Source organism: Bactrocera dorsalis, chromosome 2, assembly GCF_023373825.1.
Source record: "Bactrocera dorsalis isolate Fly_Bdor chromosome 2, ASM2337382v1, whole genome shotgun sequence".
NCBI lineage: Eukaryota > Metazoa > Arthropoda > Insecta > Diptera > Tephritidae > Bactrocera > Bactrocera dorsalis.
In genome coordinates, this window is record NC_064304.1 from 68,628,294 (window position 1) to 68,652,032 (window position 23,739).

Genomic DNA, 23,739 nt, shown 5'->3' on the forward strand with positions numbered 1-23,739 from the left:
GCTCGTTGACTTAACCAAGCACAATTCTGATAATTCTCACTAATGTTTGGGAAAACATTTTCAATAAGAGCTAATTGAGAGTCTACAAATCGGCAGAAGTCGTTTGTAAGAGTAATTAATCCAGATATCGCACCAACTGGGACTTTTCCATTTCCAACAGCTAACAATTGTGTGGAAAATTGTGCAGCACTTTGATCATTTTGAAGTTGAACTCTCATATTAGTGGTTAGCGACAATGTTTTTACGTTATTTCATACAGATGATGCCTTCAGGCAAGCATTCAATTCATCTGCAGGCGTTTCACGGGGAATTACTGGCAACGTCTTCCTGAAATCGCCTGCCAACAATATCATCAAGCCGTCAAAGATGTTGTTATTTCGCCGAAGATTCTTCAGTGTGAAGTTAAGTACTTCAAGTGATTTCTTATGTGTCATTGTGCACTCATCCCACACAATGAGCTTGCATTGCATCAGCAATTTTCCCATTGCACTGGATCGGGAAATATTGCATGTTGGAGTATCAATTGTGTTTAAATTTAGTCGCAACTTAAGCGCAGAATGTGCAGTACGACCGCCATCAAGAAGAGTCGCCGCAATTCCAGATGATGCTAACGCCAAAGCTATGTCACATCTTGATCGAATAGTGGCCAAAATCAATGAAATTACAATTGCTTTCCCTGTTGCTCCAGATGCGTCCAGGAAGAATAGCCCACCGGTATTATTGTCCACCGCTTGCATTAATGTCTCGTATTCTTGTTTTTGCTGTTCATTCAGCAACGGCACATTATTTCGAACGAATACTTCAATGTATCTACATTGCATTGCAGCTCTCGATTTAATTGAATCGATTAAATTGTTAATGGAAACCAATAATAGCAATAATAAGTGTGTGAATATTGTATCTGTAACTGGATCGACCATCTTCAGCGTGATGTCGTATCCGTCTTGCCCTTGCCAATAAATGATTGGATATTGTAACGCATCGTACAAACGATGTGTCTCGTTTACAAGAGGCATTATATTGCTTCTTCGCTGAACGACAATGTCTCGCCATTTAGTTGGATCGCCAACAATAATTGCAGCAACATCATTAACGGTGGATGCATTGAACCTTCGCACATGTTCACCTATTGGGGTACAATCCGCTCTTATGATAAATTTGTGCGTGTCAGATGGCATTCGTTCCAATGCTCTTTTGAACACATTAACCACAGCATTATTAGCGTGAAAAAATGATTGCAACTGTTCAATAATTCGTCTCTTTAACTGTTGAGTTCCCTGTATATTGCACCGCACATTCAGCTGATCCACCATCGATGAAATGAAATATATTTGTAGAAATTGATGCGGTTCATCTGGTGTTGGCACCATTGAACAATGGAAATGATACATATATTTGTCCTTGTATTTGTAATTGCAAACAATCATTTGTTGAAGAATGCTGTGTAACTTCTGATCGTGTGATGGTGCAGTGTATGGTGTATATGTATGTAGCTGTTATGTGTTGCAATTCATTGTGTTGGTGTGAGTGATTGGTTAAGTGTGTTGTATTTTTTACCTTGCAAGTTGGCATGAAGCCAACTCGAATGATATTAGCTCCAAAGGCAGTGGCGTAACTACAGGGTGGCAAGTCGGCAAAATGCCACGGGCCCCCAGCCCGAAGGGGCCCCCGGTCAGAGGAAATCTCAATTCCCAACATTTATTATTACACATACACATTACTTAAGTAAAAAAAAAGTTTTGTCTTTAATTTATTTGTTACCTTCTTAGTTGCATACATAGCTAAAAAAAATATACCTAGGTATTAAACTTTCAATGCATTAGTAAAAAAAAATTTAACCCAGTTTTAGAAAGAATGGTCAAAATCCAATTACTCGTAATAATTTCGGAAACATGTGTGGACAAACATACCTCAAAAATTTGTTTATTGGTTTATATTTATATTCACTGGGCATGTCTCAGGGTGTCTCGCTGAGACTAGGTATATTGCCGCCATTAAAATCAGTGTTGCCGTTTAAGCGCATTTCGCGCTAGATAGCGCAATTCTAGACTCTTCAGCGCTTTTTTTCTCAATACAATGCGCTAACAAATATTTTTCGGAATCTAGTAGAAAATTGTAAAAATTATTGACGATCGTAAATTTAAGCCAATAAGTTAATTGTCAGAGCCGTAAAACGTTAGGAAAATAACGAGCTGGGAATTCCCCAAAGGGTTTAGTATTCGCCGACAACAATGTTATTGATGCGTTTAATATTTTGTCTCTTTTTTACATTAAAGTGTTATGTTATGACTGTCTCTGATCTTACTAACAGAGTTCAATTATAATGATACGTCATCAGTTGAAAGTTCTTAAGAAAAATTGCCACACTTTTATGTTGCCTGAACACGGTTTGAAGAAAATGACTAAAACTGTAAAAAAAGAAACGGCATCTGGTGAAGGCACACCAATCGCACCCGAACGTAATGATGACCAGAAAGATATTCAGTTATTTAATTTAGTTGATTTTGATAAATGTAATAATGGTTAAATAAATTCACATAAAAGCACATCTTCTCTTATTGCCATTAAAAATGCACAGCTAAAATTTAGCGCAATTTTGAAATGAGTTTGGTGTATTTTTTTCTTTCTCAAACGGCAACACTGCTTAAAATTTATGTTGGTAATACTTGCTGATGCTTGGGGAATCCCCGATTCGAGTTTGTATATATGAAAAACTCCACTATTGTATTACGCAAGAACTCACCAAGCAATTAGCAGTTTATTGTTGTAAGATTTGGTTGTTTGTTGCAAGTGAAGATATATTTAATTAGTTAATTGTGAAAATAGGTTGACAATGTCTACTGGGTAAGAATTTTATTCTAATATTTAAATTAATTTATACTATTACAATTATTTTAATTTTTAATCTACCCATAAAATTAATCATTTACATCGTCGGTAGGTATCGGTAGTAAAGTTTGAAATCACAAGTTACGAAATTATTATTTAAAATAATGATTCTCATCGCGCATTTCAAAATCAATTCACTATTTTGACATTCGTAACCACCAAAACTATTTCGGTACCTATGTTCATCGTTCTTTCAAAACTTACAAAATTTGACACTTGAATTGAACTTTGAACAATCGGTGGACTTTCGTTATAAACATTTTTACGGTCGCTTTTTTGGCATTTGTTAGCAATTAAGTAGATTTTTCAATAAATAAAAGCTATAGTATTATTACAAACTTTTTGCGGTTTTGTTCTAGAAAGTATCAGAGTGGAAGCGAAAAAAGAAAGCGAAAGAAGGAGTCTGAAGAACAAAATAAAAAGTTACCTAAAATAAGTCAGTACTTTAATAATCAAGATAGTATACAAGAAGAAGTGGCAATATCGCAGGGCCCGATAACAGTGAATATTTATATTCAGAGCAACCACAACTGTAAACCAAAAGGCCCCTTGTTAAGGGATAGTAACAATAGATCTTTCTTAGATAAATATTATTACACTGTTTCTAAATCTGGCGTAAAGTTAGAACGTACATGGCTGTCCTATTCTCTATTGCTTCAAAAAGCATATTGTGCACCATGTTGGTTATTCGCAAATAGGGCGTCTAAAAATATACAAAATATTTGAATGGAAGGCAATGATGATTGGAAACATATTGTGGAAGCCATAGAAAGACATGAGACATCGAAAGAACATTTGCATTCATGTTTTGTACATCGACAGTGGCAGTTACATGGAACACTAGATGAAGAGCAAGAGTCCATTATCAAGAGAGAAAATTTTTTTTGGCGCCAGGTACTCACTAGACTTCTTGATGTTACTCTGATACTTTCAATCTGTAATTTAGCTTTTCGTGGTCATAAAGAAACGGTATATGGCAACGATTCTGGTCCAAAAGGAAATTTTTTGAGTATTGTTGAGTTATTAGCCAAATACGAACCTATTTTACAAGAGTTGCTAAGCAAACCTAAGGACCAGATTAAATACTTAAGTCCAAAAATACAAAATGACCTCATTGCTGTTCTGGTTCAAAAAGTGGAAAATGCCCTGGTAAATGAAATAGTCACCGCGCCGTTTTATTCCATTTTGTTTGATACTACTCAAGATATTTCCAAAACAGATCAATTGTGTGAACTTTACCGTTACTGTGTAATCGAGAAAGATGAAAATGGAACTCCAAAGGCTCTCGTAATTAAAGAGTCATTTTTAAGATTTCATGAGGATCAAACTGCCTTAGCAATGTCCAAGCAGATAATAAAATCCATAAATGGCAAAAGTATTTCTCTGAATAAGTGCCGTGGACAAGGGTACGATGGAGCTAATACTATGAAAGGTACTTATGGCGGAATTCAAAAACTCATAAGAGATATAGAGCCAAATGCAGTGTATGTCCATTGTGCTGCTCATAATTTAAACTTGGTAGTAAATGATGCAGTAAAAGAGGTCATAGAAATACAAACATTATTCGAAACTGTGCAACAAATTTATAATTTTTTTGGCCATAGTATTAGACGATGGAATATATTATCTAGTTTTATATCTGACAACAAAAAAGGAGAAACCGTTATATCATCAAATTCAGTAACATTAAAAACAATGAATCCAACTTGATGGGCAGGACGCTTTGATGCCATGTTTGCTTTAAAGGTTCGATTTGTTGATGTTCAAAAAGCGCTAACAAAAACCATTTTATCAAATTCCAAATCAGATGAGAGAAATGAAGCTATCTTGCTAAAGAAGAAGGTAGAGAACTACAATTTTATTATGTTGCTGGTTTTCCATTGCAAAGTCTTACAAACCATAGACGCGGCTTCTAAAGCACTTCAATCTAAAGCCGTCGATCTTTCAAATGCTTCAAAGCGTTTGCAAGTCTGTCTAGAAGAACTTGAAAAGTATCGACATGAATTTGAAGATTTAAAAACGGAAGCAAATAGTATTGCAGTTAAATGGTCTATAAACCCTGAATTTCCTAAAACTCGTCAGAGAAAAGTGAAACGTCATTTTGATGAAATTTGTGAGGATGAACGTCTCCAAGATCCTGAAAGCTTGTTTAAAGTGAACGTATTCTATCGTGTATTAGACATCATCATTAATCAACTTAGATCGCGTTTCCTTGGAATGATTGAAATTGTTTCCAATTTTAGTGTCTTGCAGCCTGCCACTTTGCAAAACTTGAATGATACTGATTTATTGGAAAAGGCTTTAGCATTTGTCCATTTATATAAAAAAGATATATCTATGTCGTTTTCCAAAGAAATTCTCAGTTTTCGATCCTCTTTTAAACACGAAATAGAAAGGTCGTCTTATTAATAATAAAGAATCATTTTATATCTTCAAGCTTTCCTGAAGTGTGCACTGCATTTCTGTTATTTCTCACCATTCCTGTAACTACGGCTAGTGCCGAGCGATCATTTTCAAAACTGAAATTGATAAAAACTTATTTAAGAAATTCTATGGGACAAGAAAGGTTAAGCAATTTGGCTATTCTATCCATCGAAAATTCTATGGCCCGAAATTTGAACTTTGATGATGTCAATAACACTTTTGCTGAACAGAAAGTCCGAAGAAAGGAATTTTAATAATTAAAATTGTGTACTTAAAATAAAATTGTGATTTCAGTTCAATATGTACTTTAAATTAGGTACCTTTAATTAAAAGTGAATAATTAGCAAATCAAGAAATTATAATTATAAAGTTTGTATGTACCTACTTCACGTAGTGATTTATTAGTTAACTCTTACAAATAAAAGTGTATAAATAAATATTATAAAATAAAAAATACTATTGTTGTTGGTTCAGCTTCTTTATATATTGGGGAAGTGGGAGGGCAGGGGGCCCATTCGATGAATTTGCCACGGGCCTCGAACGGTATAGTTACGCCACTGTGTTGAACCCATGGGAATCCACGAAGCACTTAAAGATCACGGTTTTAACCCCAAAAATTTTGCAAATCTACACTAATGTTATAAGGAGGACAGATTTGTACCTATGTTTGTATGTTTGTAATGAATAGGCTCAAAACGTACTGGGCCGATTTAAAAAATTTTTTCACCAATAGAATGCTATAGTCTTCCAATTTGACATAAGCTACAATTCATTTTGAAAAAAATTAGTAATCCTTGGTAAAATTTGAACAATGTAACCGAAGGTGTAGAAAAATGAGTATTAAAATGTCTTTCGTCGAATGCGCTGCCGAAACTATTAGCGATTGAACAAAATAATGTACAACAATATTGAAGAACATCATAATGTCTACAAAATATTGTATTTATTGTTGTTGTGATAAATTCAATTTCTATTACTACTATTAGTATAGTATATTATGTAAAAATCAAATGAAACTATCAAATATTCAAGTCCAAATTGACTGTAAATAGGAGTATGCATGCATTCATACAAAATTATACTCATATAATAATTATTTTTACATGACAATATGGAAATGCCGACGGCAAGACGCAAAAGCATACATATTAGGGGTATTCTCTTGCTCTTGCAAAACCCTTGCACGGTGCAAGAATTGCATATATTTCCTCTTGGTGCACCGGCACAACAACAAACACATACAGAAAATTATTTGCAGTGGCTGTAAAATATGTCAGACCAAAACCCATCTATATTTGCGTGCAATGTCAGGCAAAAATATAATTGCAACCCTGTTTTAGCTGACATTTTACGTAAAGACATATTACGTCGTTAAATTGTTGAGGAAGGTAAGTTTTAAATAGATTTTATAATTTCTATTTAAATTATAAAGCTTTGTTACAGTTTTTTTTGTTAAAAATGTATGCAGAAGGTGCGCCAATTCACAATAGCCATGCATAATAGTCATTCACAATAAATTTACCCAATCAGCCGTTCATATATCACTAGATTCTGCAATGGGTGCTCTCGTGCCCTTGTATATTTCGGTATAGTAGTTTTGCAATCTGCAATCTTGCAAGAGCAAGCGAATACCCCTATTATATTTGCATACATTGCGAAAATTGAAGCATGAAAATATCACAATGCTGTTGTTGGGAGTATCATAAGGAGCATGCATTCATATATTTATGACTCTTCATATTCTTGGGTATGTGAGACAGAGAACACAATAAAAAATGTCTTTAGGTTGTCTGTGTGAGAGGTGTGTTTTGTACACATTTTTCGCTGTCAAAAGTGAAACAAAATATAAACAAGCAAAACGAAATTCTTCGTTAGGAGTGTAATCATGGGCATGCATACATATATTTCTGTCTCTTCATATTCTCTGCTTCGGCATATATGCCAAGTCATCATATGCCGTAAATCAATGGTCGGCATTTCTTAGCATAATTGTGCAAACTAACTTCACACGTACGTTTACGCTCTATCGTTCAGTCGTTGTCGAGCCAGCAACGAATTTACATCGCGCAAGACTATAGCGCAAAACCAAATATGCCCTGCGAGAAATATTTTATGATATTACATGAATGCCTTTAGTACCTTTTATGTTCCAAGTCTTTAAAAGATAATAGGGAATATATCCTTAAAAGACATTTTGTTAATTTTCATTATACTATTAATTATTTATAAAATTTGCTTAATTTTAATTCCAATTTCTCACTGGGCTACTTTTTTTCGTGCTTGTCGTAAATACATATATTTATTTCTCTTCATATTCTCGGTTAGAATATGTGAGAGAATTGTAAAAAATATTAAAATTGTGAGGCAAATTCCGACCTACAATGTTAACTAATGCGGCGAATTCCTTACTTTGAATCTAACAAATGTTCGACATCGAACCTGCACCTTCTCTATACTTTACATTCTCTGGCTCAGTCGCGCGTTCGGCTCCTTACGCAGCGAACGCTACCGATATTCAACATTTAGATTTTTCCATAGAACACATTTCAGATAGAGCACATTTTCTTTCTACCGATTAGGAGTTATTTTCAAAACTGCGCATAAATTACTTGATTAAACCGTGACAATTTATTTTTATAGCAGTGTCACACTCTTTTTTAAGCACCTATTTATGTATTGTATGTATTTTTTTATGAAAACTTCTATTCAATAAAGTGTTCATATTAAAATCAAATTAATTCTTATTTATTTTACTTGAAAAACAAAATTTCCAAACAATTATGCATAAAAAAAGGTCCCAATTATCTCAACATAGCTCCCAAGCGAGATTAGCAAAGATTCGGCGTGTTGGAGAATCATCTTCAGAACATTCTGATCGACTCGAAAGTCAAAGAGAATATGCATCACAATCACGGGACAGAGAATCTAGCGCCGAACGCTCGCAGCGACTTGCTGAGAATAGAGAGCGAACCTCGCAAGCTCGCACAAGGGAAAGTAGCGCCGATCGTTTGATTCGTCTTGCAAATCAAAATGTCAGATCGTCAGAGGTTCGCGAAAAACTGTCGAGCTCTGAATGTTCACAACGCCTTGCTGGAAACAAAGATAGAGACTCGCGGGCACGTGCCAGAGAATATAGCACCGAACGCTGGCAGCGGCTTGCTGGACTGAGAGCCAGAAACTCACAGGCACGTGCCCGAGAATCTAGCGGTGACCGCTTGCAACGACTTACGGCACAGAGAGAGAGACATCGTGCAGTAGCAATTAGAAGGCGTGACACAGCAATAAATCGGCATTCAGTTACGATCCACAAAAAAGCATTCAAATTGGAGCGATGGATAAGATATGCCCTAAATGTTCCGCGAAAAAATGGAGAGACGAAGCAATTGGTATGTGTTGCGCGGCTGGAAAAGTAATACTTCCCAGTATTGGAGCCTCCAGAACCAATCAAAAGCCTTCTGACGAACAATAGTACACTATCCGTGCATTTTTAAAAAAAACGGCCTCCTGCCTATGAGGACAAAGCCCACAATTTCTGCAGATATATTTTATTTCTGATGCTGACCAACTATCTTTGCGCTCTAACATGGCTCCTATGCTAAAACTGGATACTGGATTTGATCAGTCACAACGTTTACATACGAAGTTTTAAACAAAGTATCGAATCGACATCTCCAGAGAATTTAAAATTAATTATTCACGCTGACCGCACACCTCAAGCAGAACACCGAGGCAGATACAACGCGCCTTCCGTCAACGAAGTGGCCGTTCTCTTGGTTGATGAAGACAAAGGCCCCAGAGATATAATCCTGCACGGTAGAGACGGACAGCTGAAGCGAATGTCGGAATTGCACAGGGCTTATGATCCGTTACAATATCCGCTAATGTTTGTATCAGGAGACGACGGATATTACTTAACTATTCCTCAGCAGGATTCCCTAAGAAATAAAACTGTATCATGCATGCAATATTACGCATACCGCTTAATGATTAGGACCAGTCAATTTAATTCGCTGCACTATTACAAGGATTTGTTTCGTCAGTATTGTGTGGATATGATGGCAAAGATGATTTCAGAACGATTAAATTTTATAAGGCGAAACCAACAAAAACTTAGAGCAGATGACTATATTCATCTGAGAGATGCTTTTAACCAAGACGCAAGCGTGAATGCCGCCGACATCGGACAGCGCGTCATCTTACCGTCATCATTTACTGGATGTGCGAAGTTTCTAAACGAAAAGACGCATGATGCTATGTCCTATGTGCACAACCACGGCCGGCCAGATCTATTCGTCACTTTTACGTGCAACCCTGAATGGGAAGAGATAAAGCAGGAACTTTTCCCCGGCCAACGGTCTTTCGACCGACATGACATCATTGCTTGAGTATTCCATCTAAAAATTATAAAAATATTCACGAAAGACGCGATTTTTGGACCGGTCAAATGTTATATGCATAGTGTCGAATGGTAAAAAAGAGGATTTTCGCATTGTCATATGTTGTTTTGGCTGGAGACAAAAATACAGCCCGATCAGATCGACGAAATAATCGTCGCTGAGCTGCCTAAAAAAGGCGAAGTCCCAGTGTTATTTGACAAAAAATGGTGCACGGGCCATGTGGGCAAGAAAATTTGAATTCACCATGCATAAAGAATGGCATATGCTCAAAAAAATACCCACGACGATTTATAAATGAGACCCAGGCCGGTGAGGACGGATATCCCGTATATCGACGTCGCGGCTCCAGCAACGGAGGTCAGGTCGCTACTTTAAACATCCGAGGCAGAACGGCCAACATAGACAACAGGTGGATCGTTCTTTCATTCCGTCCAAGCAATTAAGTATATTTGCAAATACATCAACAAAGGATCGGACCAAGCCACTCTCGGTGTCAGAAATGCTCACGACGAAGTGGAAAATTATTTGAACGGACGGTACATTAGTACATCGGAGGGAGTGTGGAGATTGTTAGAGTTTCCAATTCACGATCGACACCCCACCGTTTTACACTTGGCTGTACACTTAGAAAATGGGCAACGGGTATATTTTTCAGCTGAAAATATACAACGTGTATTTGAAAATCCATCAAATACGACTGTCATTATTATGGAAAAAGTAGTGGTGAATTTAAGTCATACAAATCTATTGACACAGTTTGCAACATCGAAGATACAGTGCACTATCCACAAGAATTTTTAAATTCCCTGAATCCTTCCGGCTTGCCGTCCAACGAACTACAATTAAAGGTAGGCATTCCCATAATGCTGCTGAGGAACCTATGCCCTCCCAGCGGGAGAACGTCATAGTAGCCACTATAATCACCGGGGCCGCGGCCGGACAGCTCGCCCACATACCGCGGATCCCCATGATTCCCACGGACTTGCCTATATCTTTTAAGAGGTTACAGTTTCCTTTAAAAACATCATTTGCCCTCACAATAAATAAGTCCCAGGGTCAAACATTTTCGATAATTGGCATCGATCTAAGAAAAGAATGCTTTTCTTATGGACAACTATATGTTCCCCTTTCTCGAGTGGGATCTCCTGAAAATCAATATATTTTGTTGCCATCTACAAATACTACTTCCAACGTAGTTTACAGTGAAGCTTTAGGATAAAAATTGACAAATATAAAAGTAAAAAACGTAAATCTACCTTAATATTATATCTGTAAAGTAAACCTGTAAAATAAAAAATATTAAAAATGTAAATTATTAAGTAATAATAATAATGAAAATGATTAATGACAAACCCTTTTTTAATAAAAAAATAAAAAACAAAAATAAAACAAAAAAAATATATAAAACCAAAATAAAAAGCACAAAACAACAAAACCAAACAAAAGATAGTAATTTTGTAAGGAAATTAATAAAAAATGATAGGCAAGTTTCTACTGACACGAACAAAAATTTCTTTGAAATACCTAGATGTATAGGTAGACACATTTTTAGTTGAAAGTTGTCAACGTTTAATTTAGACTGTATATATTTTATTCGACTCTGCTTTTAATCTAATTACTTAAAAAAACATAGTAAAAATGTATATAATATCCTATGTAAATATTACTTATTTAAGTGCCCGCCACTTAAACCATCAAAGAAATTGAACATAAATAGACTTACATACAAATATAACTGTGGGATTTTTTTTAATACAAATAAAAATATTTGTGAAAAAAAGTGTTTTATATCCAAATTTCCAAAAGTAAGTAATTGTCTACACCGTGCGAAACCAGGACGGGCTGCTAGTATTTTTAATAAAAAAAAAATCCCACTGCCTATGTTCAAAGAACCAGAAAAACAATAACTTAGAAAAAATTGTGTGCACCCCATCAACAAACTTCAATATTTGATACGTCGTAGGATCACTGTGGAGGAACCGCATAAAATAAACGGCCCTGTACAATGCACAAATTGCCAAGAGTATGGGCACACCAGGTCTTACTGCACACTTCGCGCAGTATATGTAGCTTGTGGAGAGTTGCATGACTTTGCCACTTGCACATCAAACAAAAAAGACCCAAATACATGCCATTTTTCTGTAGGACTGCGTTTATAGAATATTTTGGGTCTCTTAATTCCAGCACGAAGTATGTTGCCGTATTCATCGTCCGACTGAATATTATTTTTTTCGTAAAAGTCATCGATATTATCGTAATCTGTGCTTTCTAAATTGGATCTGATTTCGGCATATTTCTTAGCATATCGTTGAAAATGTTCGTCTGTTTTTTGCATGGGTGTAAGATTCAATGTTTTGCGACATGGCATAAAAGGTGCTTCAAATCTGCATTTTTGTGGTTTATTAGCAACTATCTTCTTATAGCATGTAAATGTGTGTTTATGAGTCTGTAATTTAATATTTCCTGATGCTTGAGATGCTGAAACTGATACTAAACTGTCTATTAAATGTATAACTTCACTGTTATTTTCATCAATCATATTATCTGGAGCATTTTCGAGCCACAATAAAACATGTGCATGCGGACTACAATACGTTTAAAGTATTCAGCAACTCTGTAGCAACCGAAAGGACTGCATGCTTTGGATTGTAATATTGTGAGCAATACGTTAACCAATTTATTAAAGTAGATAGCGCAAGTCACAGCATCTTCATTGATAAGTGTGCTTTTTTCAATGAAACTTAGTTCCGACGCAGCACGCTCGGAAATGTCCGCTCCCTTGTTCGCTAATTTATACAACAGCTGTATCAGATTCGTCCATCCTATTTCATTGGCGCTAAGAGTCATGAAAGCTGTTGGTCTGCCGTTCTGTCGAATCATTGCGAAAAGATCTTTCTTTCTTTGTGCCCAATACCAAGTTGAATTTGGTATTGAACGTAGGAAAGCAAGATTCGATTCAATACAATTGTTTATGTACTCATCTGATTGGATTTGTTCTCTTGTTATGTTGGTATTAGGACCAATATGCTTGAACGCCACAGTGAAACAATCTCGAATCCTCAATCTCATAATCTTCACAGCGATATACAACAAATGGTAGGGAGTAATTGCTCGACGGTCAGTACGACGCAATTCACTGGAAGCTATCATGAATGGTGTAGCTTTAATGTTTTCTTTGAATGTTCTAAATTGTCCCAAATAGATAGTTGGAAATGACAATTCTTCCGCGTATTCATCGAATAATAAACTACGAGGTACATTGTATTCTCCAGGTGCGATCCTTAAATATTTTTCGTCGTTCCACAGAAGAGTATGTTGCTGAGCTGTAAGACTCTCCTCGATGGGGATATCTTCACTGACTTCATCTATGTTACTTATTCGTTGAGTTTCTTCATTATCATCACTGAGGAATCCATGATTAATTGTGATATTGTAGTAAGTATAAAGAGGCGTGTTTACCAAATATTGTAACCATGCCTTAATATTTTTTTTATTAATTAATCCTTGTAAATAGCTTGACTTGTGGATTCGTTTCTTTTTTATATGAACATAAATGCAATGATCATCGCTGATATCTCTTGGAAGTTGATTGACCATTGTATCCACAGATACTGGCACATTTATAACCTGACCCTATATACCAAACTGCCCATGCACAAGCCGTAGTCTTCGTATCTGCATAAATGGGAGACGAGGAGAAATTAATCTTTCCGTAACTAGGTCAAGTTTCGGTAATTGTGCAGGAATTTCTGGATATTTAAATCCATTGTACCATGACAATATTGGAATATTTTGCTTTTCAAGACTAACTTTACATGTCGAACAAATCATTGCATCTTTAATGTTGTTGATATTCTGGAAATTATAAAAGTTATATTTGTTAATTTCTTCATAGTGATCAAGTATGTGCATACTTCGATATTATTTCAAAATAATTTCAAAATAATATTATTTCTTACCGTTATTTTCTTCAATAGATCTTTATAATTGTCAGATGCCTTTTTTAAGTCATTTTTGAACCATAATCTATCACAGATTGTACATGAATAACCAAATGGATTTTTCCGAAATTTTCTATCGAAATTTTCATGAGCCTTTTTATGTTTTGCAATGTCGTCGTACTTCAAAGTTAAATCACAGAGGTCTAATTGTTCTTCATTATTTCCCGATGGATTATTGCTATGAACAGAAAAAGATATATATTAAAATATTTTTATCAAAAACACAACATATATAATTTCAAAATTTTAATAGTTTCAATGATAATTACGATTCCATGTTGACATTATCTTTTCTTCTCTCACGATATTCTCGTATGCGTTGAACTGCAGTTTTCGCCTGTTTTTTCGCCTGTTTTTTTGATGATGGACCAGCACTTTGAATATCATCTGATTGTTCTTCATTATTTCCCGATGGATTATTGCTATGAACAGAAAAAGATATATATTAAAATATTTTTATCAAAAACACAACATATATAATTTCAAAATTTTAATAATTTCAATGATAATTACGATTCCATGTTGACATTATCTTTTCTTCTCTCACGATATTCTCGTATGCGTTGAACTGCAGTTTTCGCCTGTTTTTTCGCCTGTTTTTTTGATGATGGACCAGCACTTTGAATATCATCTGATTGTTCTTCATTATTTCCCGATGGATTATTGCTATGAACAGAAAAAGATATATATTAAAATATTTTTATCAAAAACACAACATATATAATTTCAAAATTTTAATAATTTCAATGATAATTACGATTCCATGTTGACATTATCTTTTCTTCTCTCACGATATTCTCGTATGCGTTGAACTGCAGTTTTCGCCTGTTTTTTCGCCTGTTTTTTTGATGATGGACCAGCACTTTGAATATCATCTGATTGTTCTTCATTATTTCCCGATGGATTATTGCTATGAACAGAAAAAGATATATATTAAAATATTTTTATCAAAAACACAACATATATAATTTCAAAATTTTAATAGTTTCAATGATAATTACGATTCCATGTTGACATTATCTTTTCTTCTCTCACGATATTCTCGTATGCGTTGAACTGCAGTTTTCGCCTGTTTTTTCGCCTGTTTTTTTGATGATGGACCAGCACTTTGAATATCATCTGATTGTTCTTCATTATTTCCCGATGGATTATTGCTATGAACAGAAAAAGATATATATTAAAATATTTTTATCAAAAACATAACATATATAATTTCAAAATTTTAATAATTTCAATGATAATTACGATTCCATGTTGACATTATCTTTTCTTCTCTCACGATATTCTCGTATGCGTTGAACTGCAGTTTTCGCCTGTTTTTTTGATGATGGACCAGCACTTTGAATATCATCTGATTGTTCTTCATTATTTCCCGATGGATTATTGCTATGAACAGAAAAAGATATATATTAAAATATTTTTATCAAAAACACAACATATATAATTTCAAAATTTTAATAATTTCAATGATAATTACGATTTCATGTTGACATTATCATTCCTTCTCTCACGATATTCTCGTATGCGTCGAGCTGCAGTTTTCGCCTGTTTTTTCGCCTGTTTTTCGTTATTTTCATTATTGGGTGCATCAGTAATTACTGTGGTTGATTGTAAAACCGAGACAATAGGCTTATGATACGAGAAATACGATACATATATTTTAGAATTAAAATTAGACAGAAATCTAGAAAAAACTGCATCGATTGTTGTTCCATGTCTTGTAGTTGGCTCATTACGGTCATTATTCATTTGTAATTCTAATTTATCTCGTAGAAAGTTTATCAAGAGTTGTCCATTTCCGGATGCGAAATTGATATTGAAATCTCCTGCTAAGATTAGTGGCAACGTATGATAGTTTTCTCCTAGTTCTTCAGAACCTACTCGACCATAAATCATAAGTCTTCTGTATATAAACTTTATGATATTATTAACTGTGTTATTGGGCGAAATGTAAACATTTACCATTATGATGTTTGTTCCATCGTCCAAAAAACAGTGAGCAGCACATATATCACCAATTGATGACTGACCAATATCAACTTCACGAATATGTCGTAATAGAATGTCCATGTTCGAAGTTACTATATTCGAGGTATCATTCGATTTCTGATAAATTGCCACTCCTGCTGATCTAACATTTTTACGCTTGAATTTCGCAATGCAATCAAAATTCGGGATGTCAATATTTTCATCGTCGTTTAACCAGGTTTCTGATAAAAACAGGATATTGCTTGAATCAATTGCGGGATCGCTTAAGTCCGATACGTGTTTTCTGAGACTTTGGCAATTAAAAGTAACCATGGACAACTTTTTTCTGTCATTCATAAAATCGAGAATTGTTCTACCTATTGTTGACAATGTGTTCAACGATAATCGGCGAAATTCATCTTGTAAAGATATGATCGATGTATCATTTTTTCGCCCATGATAAAATCTATTATCATTGTTTTTTGGTACTATGTAGAGTCCGTTAATACTGGTAACTCGTGATAGAGCAACATTAAGTAATGATAAAGAATGAGTCCTTTCATATTCATAAACTACTTCATCGAATGTTCCACCTTGAGATTTGTGAATTGTCATGGCCCATCCTGATACTAAAGGAAAATGATTACGTTTTGCATTTATTGTTTTGTTATTATTCATGGCAATGGTAGATGTTCTGCGTTCTATTGGGACGGCATGTTTATCAATATTATGTACCGCAACGTAAGCGGAAGCTTTTTGTCGAAGTTTTTTACCAACTTTTTGTGAATTTTCAAAAGTTAACCACACTCGTGTAACTTCATTTTGTTCGTTTTGTTCAATATGTACCAATTTACCAACTGCACCATTTGCCAATCCATCTGATACATCAATGTTTGTGGTGATAATGTACGATTTGTACGGAACGAAAACAATTTCGTACGGCAAACCGCCAGTATCAATAACTGACATTTTGTGAAATTTCTGTTTGAGAAAAGCTTCTTGTTCAGTACTTTGACATCCAAAAAATAAATCCGTAGCTATTGATGCTATTTTATTATCTGCACGTTGCAATATCGTATTATTGTATTCATTGACGGAATTATTAGTAAGAAAAATACGAATTCCATGTGGACATAATTGATCAGCCTGCTCCTTTGTAAAGAATCGTGATTCAATAATTGCTAATTCGTCATCTGTTAATATCATGCCATTACCGATTTTTGTGAGTAATGTTGAAAATATTGAATTACTTTGTCGCATCACTTCTGTCAATTGGTAAAATTTTAATCCTCGCCATAGTACTGGTCCTGCCATACGCTGTTTTGGCTGTTTGTATATTGGTGTCGCGCGATCAGGCGGCAGTTGCCGTAAATCACCAATAAAAATCATGTCCAATCCACCGAAATTCGTTTCAAAATTCCCTGTTATTTGTTTTAGTCTAGCATCGATTTGAGCTAATAATTCTGCACCAATCATGCTTACTTCATCTATGATCAAGACTTTTACATATCTGAACAGTGTACGATATTGATTTGCCGTCTCTGTTGATAATGGAAGAAGTTTTGATAGCGATATTTTCAACGCAGTGTGTACAGTCGATCCGTCGATAGCAACTGCAGCCTTGCCAGTGGATGCACATGTGATGTATGCATTGCAATATCCATCATTATCTGAATATCTATTGTAAATTTCCATTACAAGTTTTATGGTAAAAGTTTTTCCACATCCAGCAGGTCCAGTGAAGAATACTTGTAGTGGTGATGAAGTTAAAGATAGGATGTGGTCGATGACATGAAGAAGGAATTCTTTTTGTTTTTCATTTGCAGATCTCATTAGTTGACAGAATTGATCTAGTTCCATAATATTTTCTTTCTTCTTCGCAATAACACCTAACTTATTCAATGTTGCTAAGTGAAGATCTATATTAACATCTGCATTTGGATTACAATACAATTGTTGAAAAGGATTGGGCTCTGGGAAGCGATTCGCAACATCTTGAATTTCAGTCTCATCATCGTCTAGATTCCCGTCTTCACGGCACAATTGTCGACAGATTTCAATCGTTTTTTCGACATCTAAGTTTGATTCAAATTCTTTTCTTCTTTCCAAAATTAGAGCTTCATTTTCATCGTAGATATTAATAAATTTCATTTCAGCTAAAATTTCAGCATCTTCATTTCTAAATGGAATGTGTAACGTGACCATTTCTCGTCTATATTCATTGTAATCTTGTGCAATATCATAATTTCGATATCGAATAACTTTGGGCACTACTCTTTCAGCGTAAACACCATTTTTGTTTTTATAATATTTAGAAACAAATTGTGCTAGAGTAATGTCACATAATTCATCGGGTCGTCGTTGATATTTATCGAACCAATCTTCCTTCCAAATATCTGTGGAATTTTCGTCAAGTTCACTTAGTTCTTTTTGAGTCTTTCGAATTCTTTGTCGTTCAATTGGCCACACTGTGTTTATATAAATGACAACAACTGAGCTCTTTGACATTGGCTCTCTGAGCAGATACCAAGCAGCCTCTTGACTACTCATTTCTACACTATTTAATATATCTACACTCATTTTTCTCGTAATATCCACTATATCGAACTCCGGATGTTCATTCATTATTTCTATAATTTTTCGTTGTAAGTTACTAACACCTCTATTAGTTTTGTTCACATACTCAACAACATAGGCGGCACAGGAATACTCCTCAGTGATAATTTGAAAATCCATGTTCGACCTTAGAATATTAAAAACAAAAGGGTTGAATGGATTATGCCATTTTTCTGTAGGACTGCGTTTATAGAATATTTTGGGTCTCGTAATTCCAGCACGAAGTATGTTGCCGTATTCATCGTCCGATTGAATATTATTTTTTTCGTAAAAGTCATCGATATTATCGTAATCTGTGCTTTCTAAATTGGATATGATTTCGGCATATTTCTTAGCATATCGTTGAAAATGTTCGTCTGTTTTTTGCATCGGTGTAAGATTCAATGTATTGCGACATGGCATAAAAGGTGCTTCAAATCTGCATTTTTGTGGTTTATTAGCAACTATCTTCTTATAGCATGTAAATGTGTGTTTATGAGTCTGTAATTTAATATTTCCTGATGCTTGAGATGCTGAAACTGATACTAAACTGTCTATTAAATGTATAACTTCACTGTTATTTTCATCAATCATATTATCTGGAGCATTTTCGAGCCACAATAAAACATGTGCATGCGGACTACAATACGTTTAAAGTATTCAGCAACTCTGTAGCAACCGAAAGGACTGCATGCTTTGGATTGTAATATTGTGAGCAATACGTTAACCAATTTATTAAAGTAGATAGCGCAAGTCACAGCATCTTCATTGATAAGTGTGCTTTTTTCAATGAAACTTAGTTCCGACGCAGCACGCTCGGAAATGCCCGCTCCCTTGTTCGCTAATTTATACAACAGCTGTATCAGATTCGTCCATCCTATTTCATTGGCGCTAAGAGTCATGAAAGCTGTTGGTCTGCCGTTCTGTCGAATCATTGCGAAAAGATCTTTCTTTCTTTGTGCCCAATACCAAGTTGAATTTGGTATTGAACGTAGGAAAGCAAGATTCGATTCAATACAATTGTTTATGTACTCATCTGATTGGATTTGTTCTCTTGTTATGTTGGTATTAGGACCAATATGCTTGAACGCCACAGTGAAACAATCTCGAATCCTCAATCTCATAATCTTCACAGCGATATACAACAAATGGTAGGGAGTAATTGCTCGACGGTCAGTACGACGCAATTCACTGGAAGCTATCATGAATGGTGTAGCTTTAATGTTTTCTTTGAATGTTCTAAATTGTCCCAAATAGATAGTTGGAAATGACAATTCTTCCGCGTATTCATCGAATAATAAACTACGAGGTACATTGTATTCTCCAGGTGCGATCCTTAAATATTTTTCGTCGTTCCACAGAAGAGTATGTTGCTGAGCTGTAAGACTCTCCTCGATGGGGATATCTTCACTGACTTCATCTATGTTACTTATTCGTTGAGTTTCTTCATTATCATCACTGAGGAATCCATGATTAATTGTGATATTGTAGTAAGTATAAAGAGGCGTGTTTACCAAATATTGTAACCATGCCTTAATATTTTTTTTATTAATTAATCCTTGTAAATAGCTTGACTTGTGGATTCGTTTCTTTTTTATATGAACATAAATGCAATGATCATCGCTGATATCTCTTGGAAGTTGATTGACCATTGTATCCACAGATACTGGCACATTTATAACCTGACCCTATATACCAAACTGCCCATGCACAAGCCGTAGTCTTCGTATCTGCATAAATGGGAGACGAGGAGAAATTAATCTTTCCGTAACTAGGTCAAGTTTCGGTAATTGTGCAGGAATTTCTGGATATTTAAATCCATTGTACCATGACAATATTGGAATATTTTGCTTTTCAAGACTAACTTTACATGTCGAACAAATCATTGCATCTTTAATGTTGTTGATATTCTGGAAATTATAAAAGTTATATTTGTTAATTTCTTCATAGTGATCAAGTATGTGCATACTTCGATATTATTTCAAAATAATTTCAAAATAATATTATTTCTTACCGTTATTTTCTTCAATAGATCTTTATAATTGTCAGATGCCTTTTTTAAGTCATTTTTGAACCATAATCTATCACAGATTGTACATGAATAACCAAATGGATTTTTCCGAAATTTTCTATCGAAATTTTCATGAGCCTTTTTATGTTTTGCAATGTCGTCGTACTTCAAAGTTAAATCACAGAGGTCTAATTGTTCTTCATTATTTCCCGATGGATTATTGCTATGAACAGAAAAAGATATATATTAAAATATTTTTATCAAAAACACAACATATATAATTTCAAAATTTTAATAGTTTCAATGATAATTACGATTCCATGTTGACATTATCTTTTCTTCTCTCACGATATTCTCGTATGCGTTGAACTGCAGTTTTCGCCTGTTTTTTCGCCTGTTTTTTTGATGATGGACCAGCACTTTGAATATCATCTGATTGTTCTTCATTATTTCCCGATGGATTATTGCTATGAACAGAAAAAGATATATATTAAAATATTTTTATCAAAAACATAACATATATAATTTCAAAATTTTAATAATTTCAATGATAATTACGATTCCATGTTGACATTATCTTTTCTTCTCTCACGATATTCTCGTATGCGTTGAACTGCAGTTTTCGCCTGTTTTTTTGATGATGGACCAGCACTTTGAATATCATCTGATTGTTCTTCATTATTTCCCGATGGATTATTGCTATGAACAGAAAAAGATATATATTAAAATATTTTTATCAAAAACACAACATATATAATTTCAAAATTTTAATAATTTCAATGATAATTACGATTTCATGTTGACATTATCATTCCTTCTCTCACGATATTCTCGTATGCGTCGAGCTGCAGTTTTCGCCTGTTTTTTCGCCTGTTTTTTGATGATTCACTTTTTGGTTTTACTCGTCACAGGCAGCCATTTCACAAAATCAGTTGCATTTGCCAAAAATTGTGTTTGTTCACGCACACACAACAACACTTTAAGATTATTATTTTAACAAAATATGGTTTTCAATTTGCGCTAAACATTTACCAACTATTTATCAAGTTACTGTGGTAACAACGCTTGCAGTATTTGTATTTTAATTTTATTGTATTTTAATATTTTTGCTTTTACTCGTCACAGGCAGCCATTTCACAAAATCAGTTGCAAATAGTTGGCAATTCGGCTCGCTCGTGTTTGTTCATGCACACACAACAACACTTGATGATTATTATTTTACCAAAATATGTTTTTCAATTTGCGCTAAACATTTACCAACTATTTATCAAGTTACTGTGGTAACAACGCTTGCAGTATTTGTATTTTAATATTTTTGCTTTTACTCGTCACAGGCAGCCATTTCACAAAACCAGTTGCAAAAAGTTGGCAATTCGGCTCGCTCGTGTTTGTTCACGCACACACAACAACACTTTACAATTATTATTTTACCAAAATATGTTTTTCAATTTGCGCTAAACATTTACCAACTATTTATCAAGTTACTGTGGTAACAACGCTTGCAGTATTTGTATTTTAATTTTATTGTATTTTTTGTATTTTAATTTTTTTAATAATTTTGCTTTTACTCGTCACAGGCAGCCATTTCACAAAATCAGTTGCATTTGCCGAAAATTTATCTTTTTACTCGTCACAGGCAGCCATTTAACAAAATCAGTTGCAAATAGTTGGCAATTCGGCTCGCTCGTGTTTGTTCACGCACACACAACAACAATTTATGATTATTATTTTACCAAAATATTTTTACCAAAATATGGTTTTCAATTTGCGCTAAACATTTACCAACTATTTATCAAGTTACTGTGGTAACAACGCTTGCAGTATTTGTATTTTAATTTTATTGTATTTTAATATTTTTGCTTTTACTCGTCACAGGCAGCCATTTCACAAAATCAGTTGCATTTGCCGAAAATGTATGTACCTTTTTACCTTTACTCGCGCACGTCTGCCGACAAACTGTGCTCATACAGCTCATGTGCAAAAGTTTCTATTTAACTCGCTTATTACACGCAGCAACTTTTGTCTCGGCAACTCTAGATTTATAGGCGAGGGGGCGACGAGGAGAGGAGAATCGCGCCGAGTTTCCAGTGTTCAGCAACTCGCTTTGTGTTCTTATTCGTAGCAGTTCGCTGCGACGATTTTCGGCATTCGTGTTCTTTCTTTCGTAGTACATAGTTGCATTTGAGTATATTTTTTGAAATTAATATTTTGAATATATTTAAAAAATTTAATTTCATCTTTTGGCAAGTAATTTGCAAATATGTATACAAATATACATAATATAATTTAAATATTTTAGAAAATGGAGTATGACGAAAAACTCGAATTAATTAAAGATATTGTGAAATGTATGGAGAAAGCCATACAAATTGATTCAGACGATAGTTAAAAGGGTGACATATGTATGTGAAATTCTGTCATATAATCTTTGTTTTCATTTTGAATTATAAATAAAATGTATTTCTTAATTGTCAGAACTGATTAATATATGTGATAGAGTGGCCCAAATAGCCATAAGGAAAAAGAAACGACAATGGGTTAAAGTAAAGAGTAGACAATGGGTTAAAGTAAAGTGAAAGAGAATGAGAAAAAAACTCGAACAGAGTTGCGCAACACAAATTGCTCGTGTGAAGGTAATGGGCGACAGCAAAAGAGAATCGCCCGAGAATTAGCAACTTTTGTCGCCTCGTGTAATAATAGACTAAGTTCAATCAGCAAAACTAAAATTTTAACATTTTTTACCATTCACTCACATATTCTAAGCGAGAATATGAAGAGAATATGTATTAAAGGCATATGATGACATAGCATATATGTACATGTCGAAGCAGAAAATATGAAGAGACTCGCAACGAAGAATTTCGTTTTGCTTGTTTATATTTTGTTTCATTTTGACACCGAAAAATGTGTACAAAATACATGATGTTCTCTGTCTCACATACGCAAGAATATGAAGAGACATAAATATATGTATGCATGAATATGAATATTAAGCCATATGTAAACATATGCATGCATTGAATATGAATATGAAGACATAAACATATGCATGCTACTTCTTATGATCTCCCAATTTTGTTATATTTTCAGCTCCAATTTTTCAACTTGGGAATCGCAATGCATACTTATTTGCATATATAAGCATTACATACTTATTAGCATATATGTACATGTCGAAGCAGAAAATATGAAGAGACTCGCAACGAAGAATTTCGTTTTGCTTGTTTATATTTTGTTTCATTTTGACACCGAAAAATTTGTACAAAATACATGATGTTCTCTGTCTCACATACTCAAGAATATGAAGAGACATAAATATATGTATGCATGAATATGAATATTAAGCCATATGTAAACATATGCATGCATTGAATATGAATATGAAGCAGCGTTGTCCACGGCCTATGCGCACAATAGAGCACGGACAGTGCCAGGCACCTCACACCAACATGTC

General features: G+C 34.5%; 2 protein-coding genes across 30 annotated transcripts; one reads left to right on the forward strand and one right to left on the reverse strand.

Annotated features, from left to right (window-relative positions):
- The first annotated feature begins 1,297 nt into the window (after positions 1 to 1,297).
- On the forward strand, positions 1,298 to 6,894 carry LOC125776681 (zinc finger MYM-type protein 1-like). Its single transcript, XM_049450204.1, has 2 exons — positions 1,298 to 2,844; positions 3,249 to 6,894. Exon 2 carries the CDS (start codon positions 3,616 to 3,618, stop codon positions 4,597 to 4,599), a length of 984 nt encoding a protein of 327 aa, XP_049306161.1. The 5' UTR covers positions 1,298 to 2,844; positions 3,249 to 3,615; the 3' UTR covers positions 4,600 to 6,894.
- A 4,384-nt stretch (positions 6,895 to 11,278) lies between these two features.
- On the reverse strand, positions 11,279 to 22,540 carry LOC105227464 (uncharacterized protein PF3D7_1120000). 29 transcript variants are annotated; one of them, XM_049449851.1, is made up of 10 exons: positions 21,076 to 22,539; positions 20,844 to 20,984; positions 20,600 to 20,752; positions 14,957 to 15,097; positions 14,713 to 14,865; positions 14,469 to 14,621; positions 14,225 to 14,377; positions 13,981 to 14,133; positions 13,670 to 13,889; positions 11,279 to 13,565 (listed from the first exon to the last, which is right to left on the reverse strand). In XM_049449851.1, exons 1-10 carry the CDS (start codon positions 21,081 to 21,083, stop codon positions 13,344 to 13,346), a joined length of 1,497 nt encoding a protein of 498 aa, XP_049305808.1. In that variant the 5' UTR covers positions 21,084 to 22,539; the 3' UTR covers positions 11,279 to 13,343. The 29 variants fall into 29 exon arrangements, with proteins under 29 accessions (XP_049305808.1, XP_049305786.1, XP_049305785.1 ...); XM_049449829.1 differs by lacking the exons at positions 20,600 to 20,752; positions 21,076 to 22,539 and adding exons at positions 15,189 to 20,184; positions 20,289 to 20,508; XM_049449828.1 differs by lacking the exons at positions 20,844 to 20,984; positions 21,076 to 22,539 and adding exons at positions 15,189 to 20,184; positions 20,289 to 20,508 and having other exon boundaries at positions 20,600 to 20,740.
- Positions 22,541 to 23,739: the final 1,199 nt, after the last annotated feature.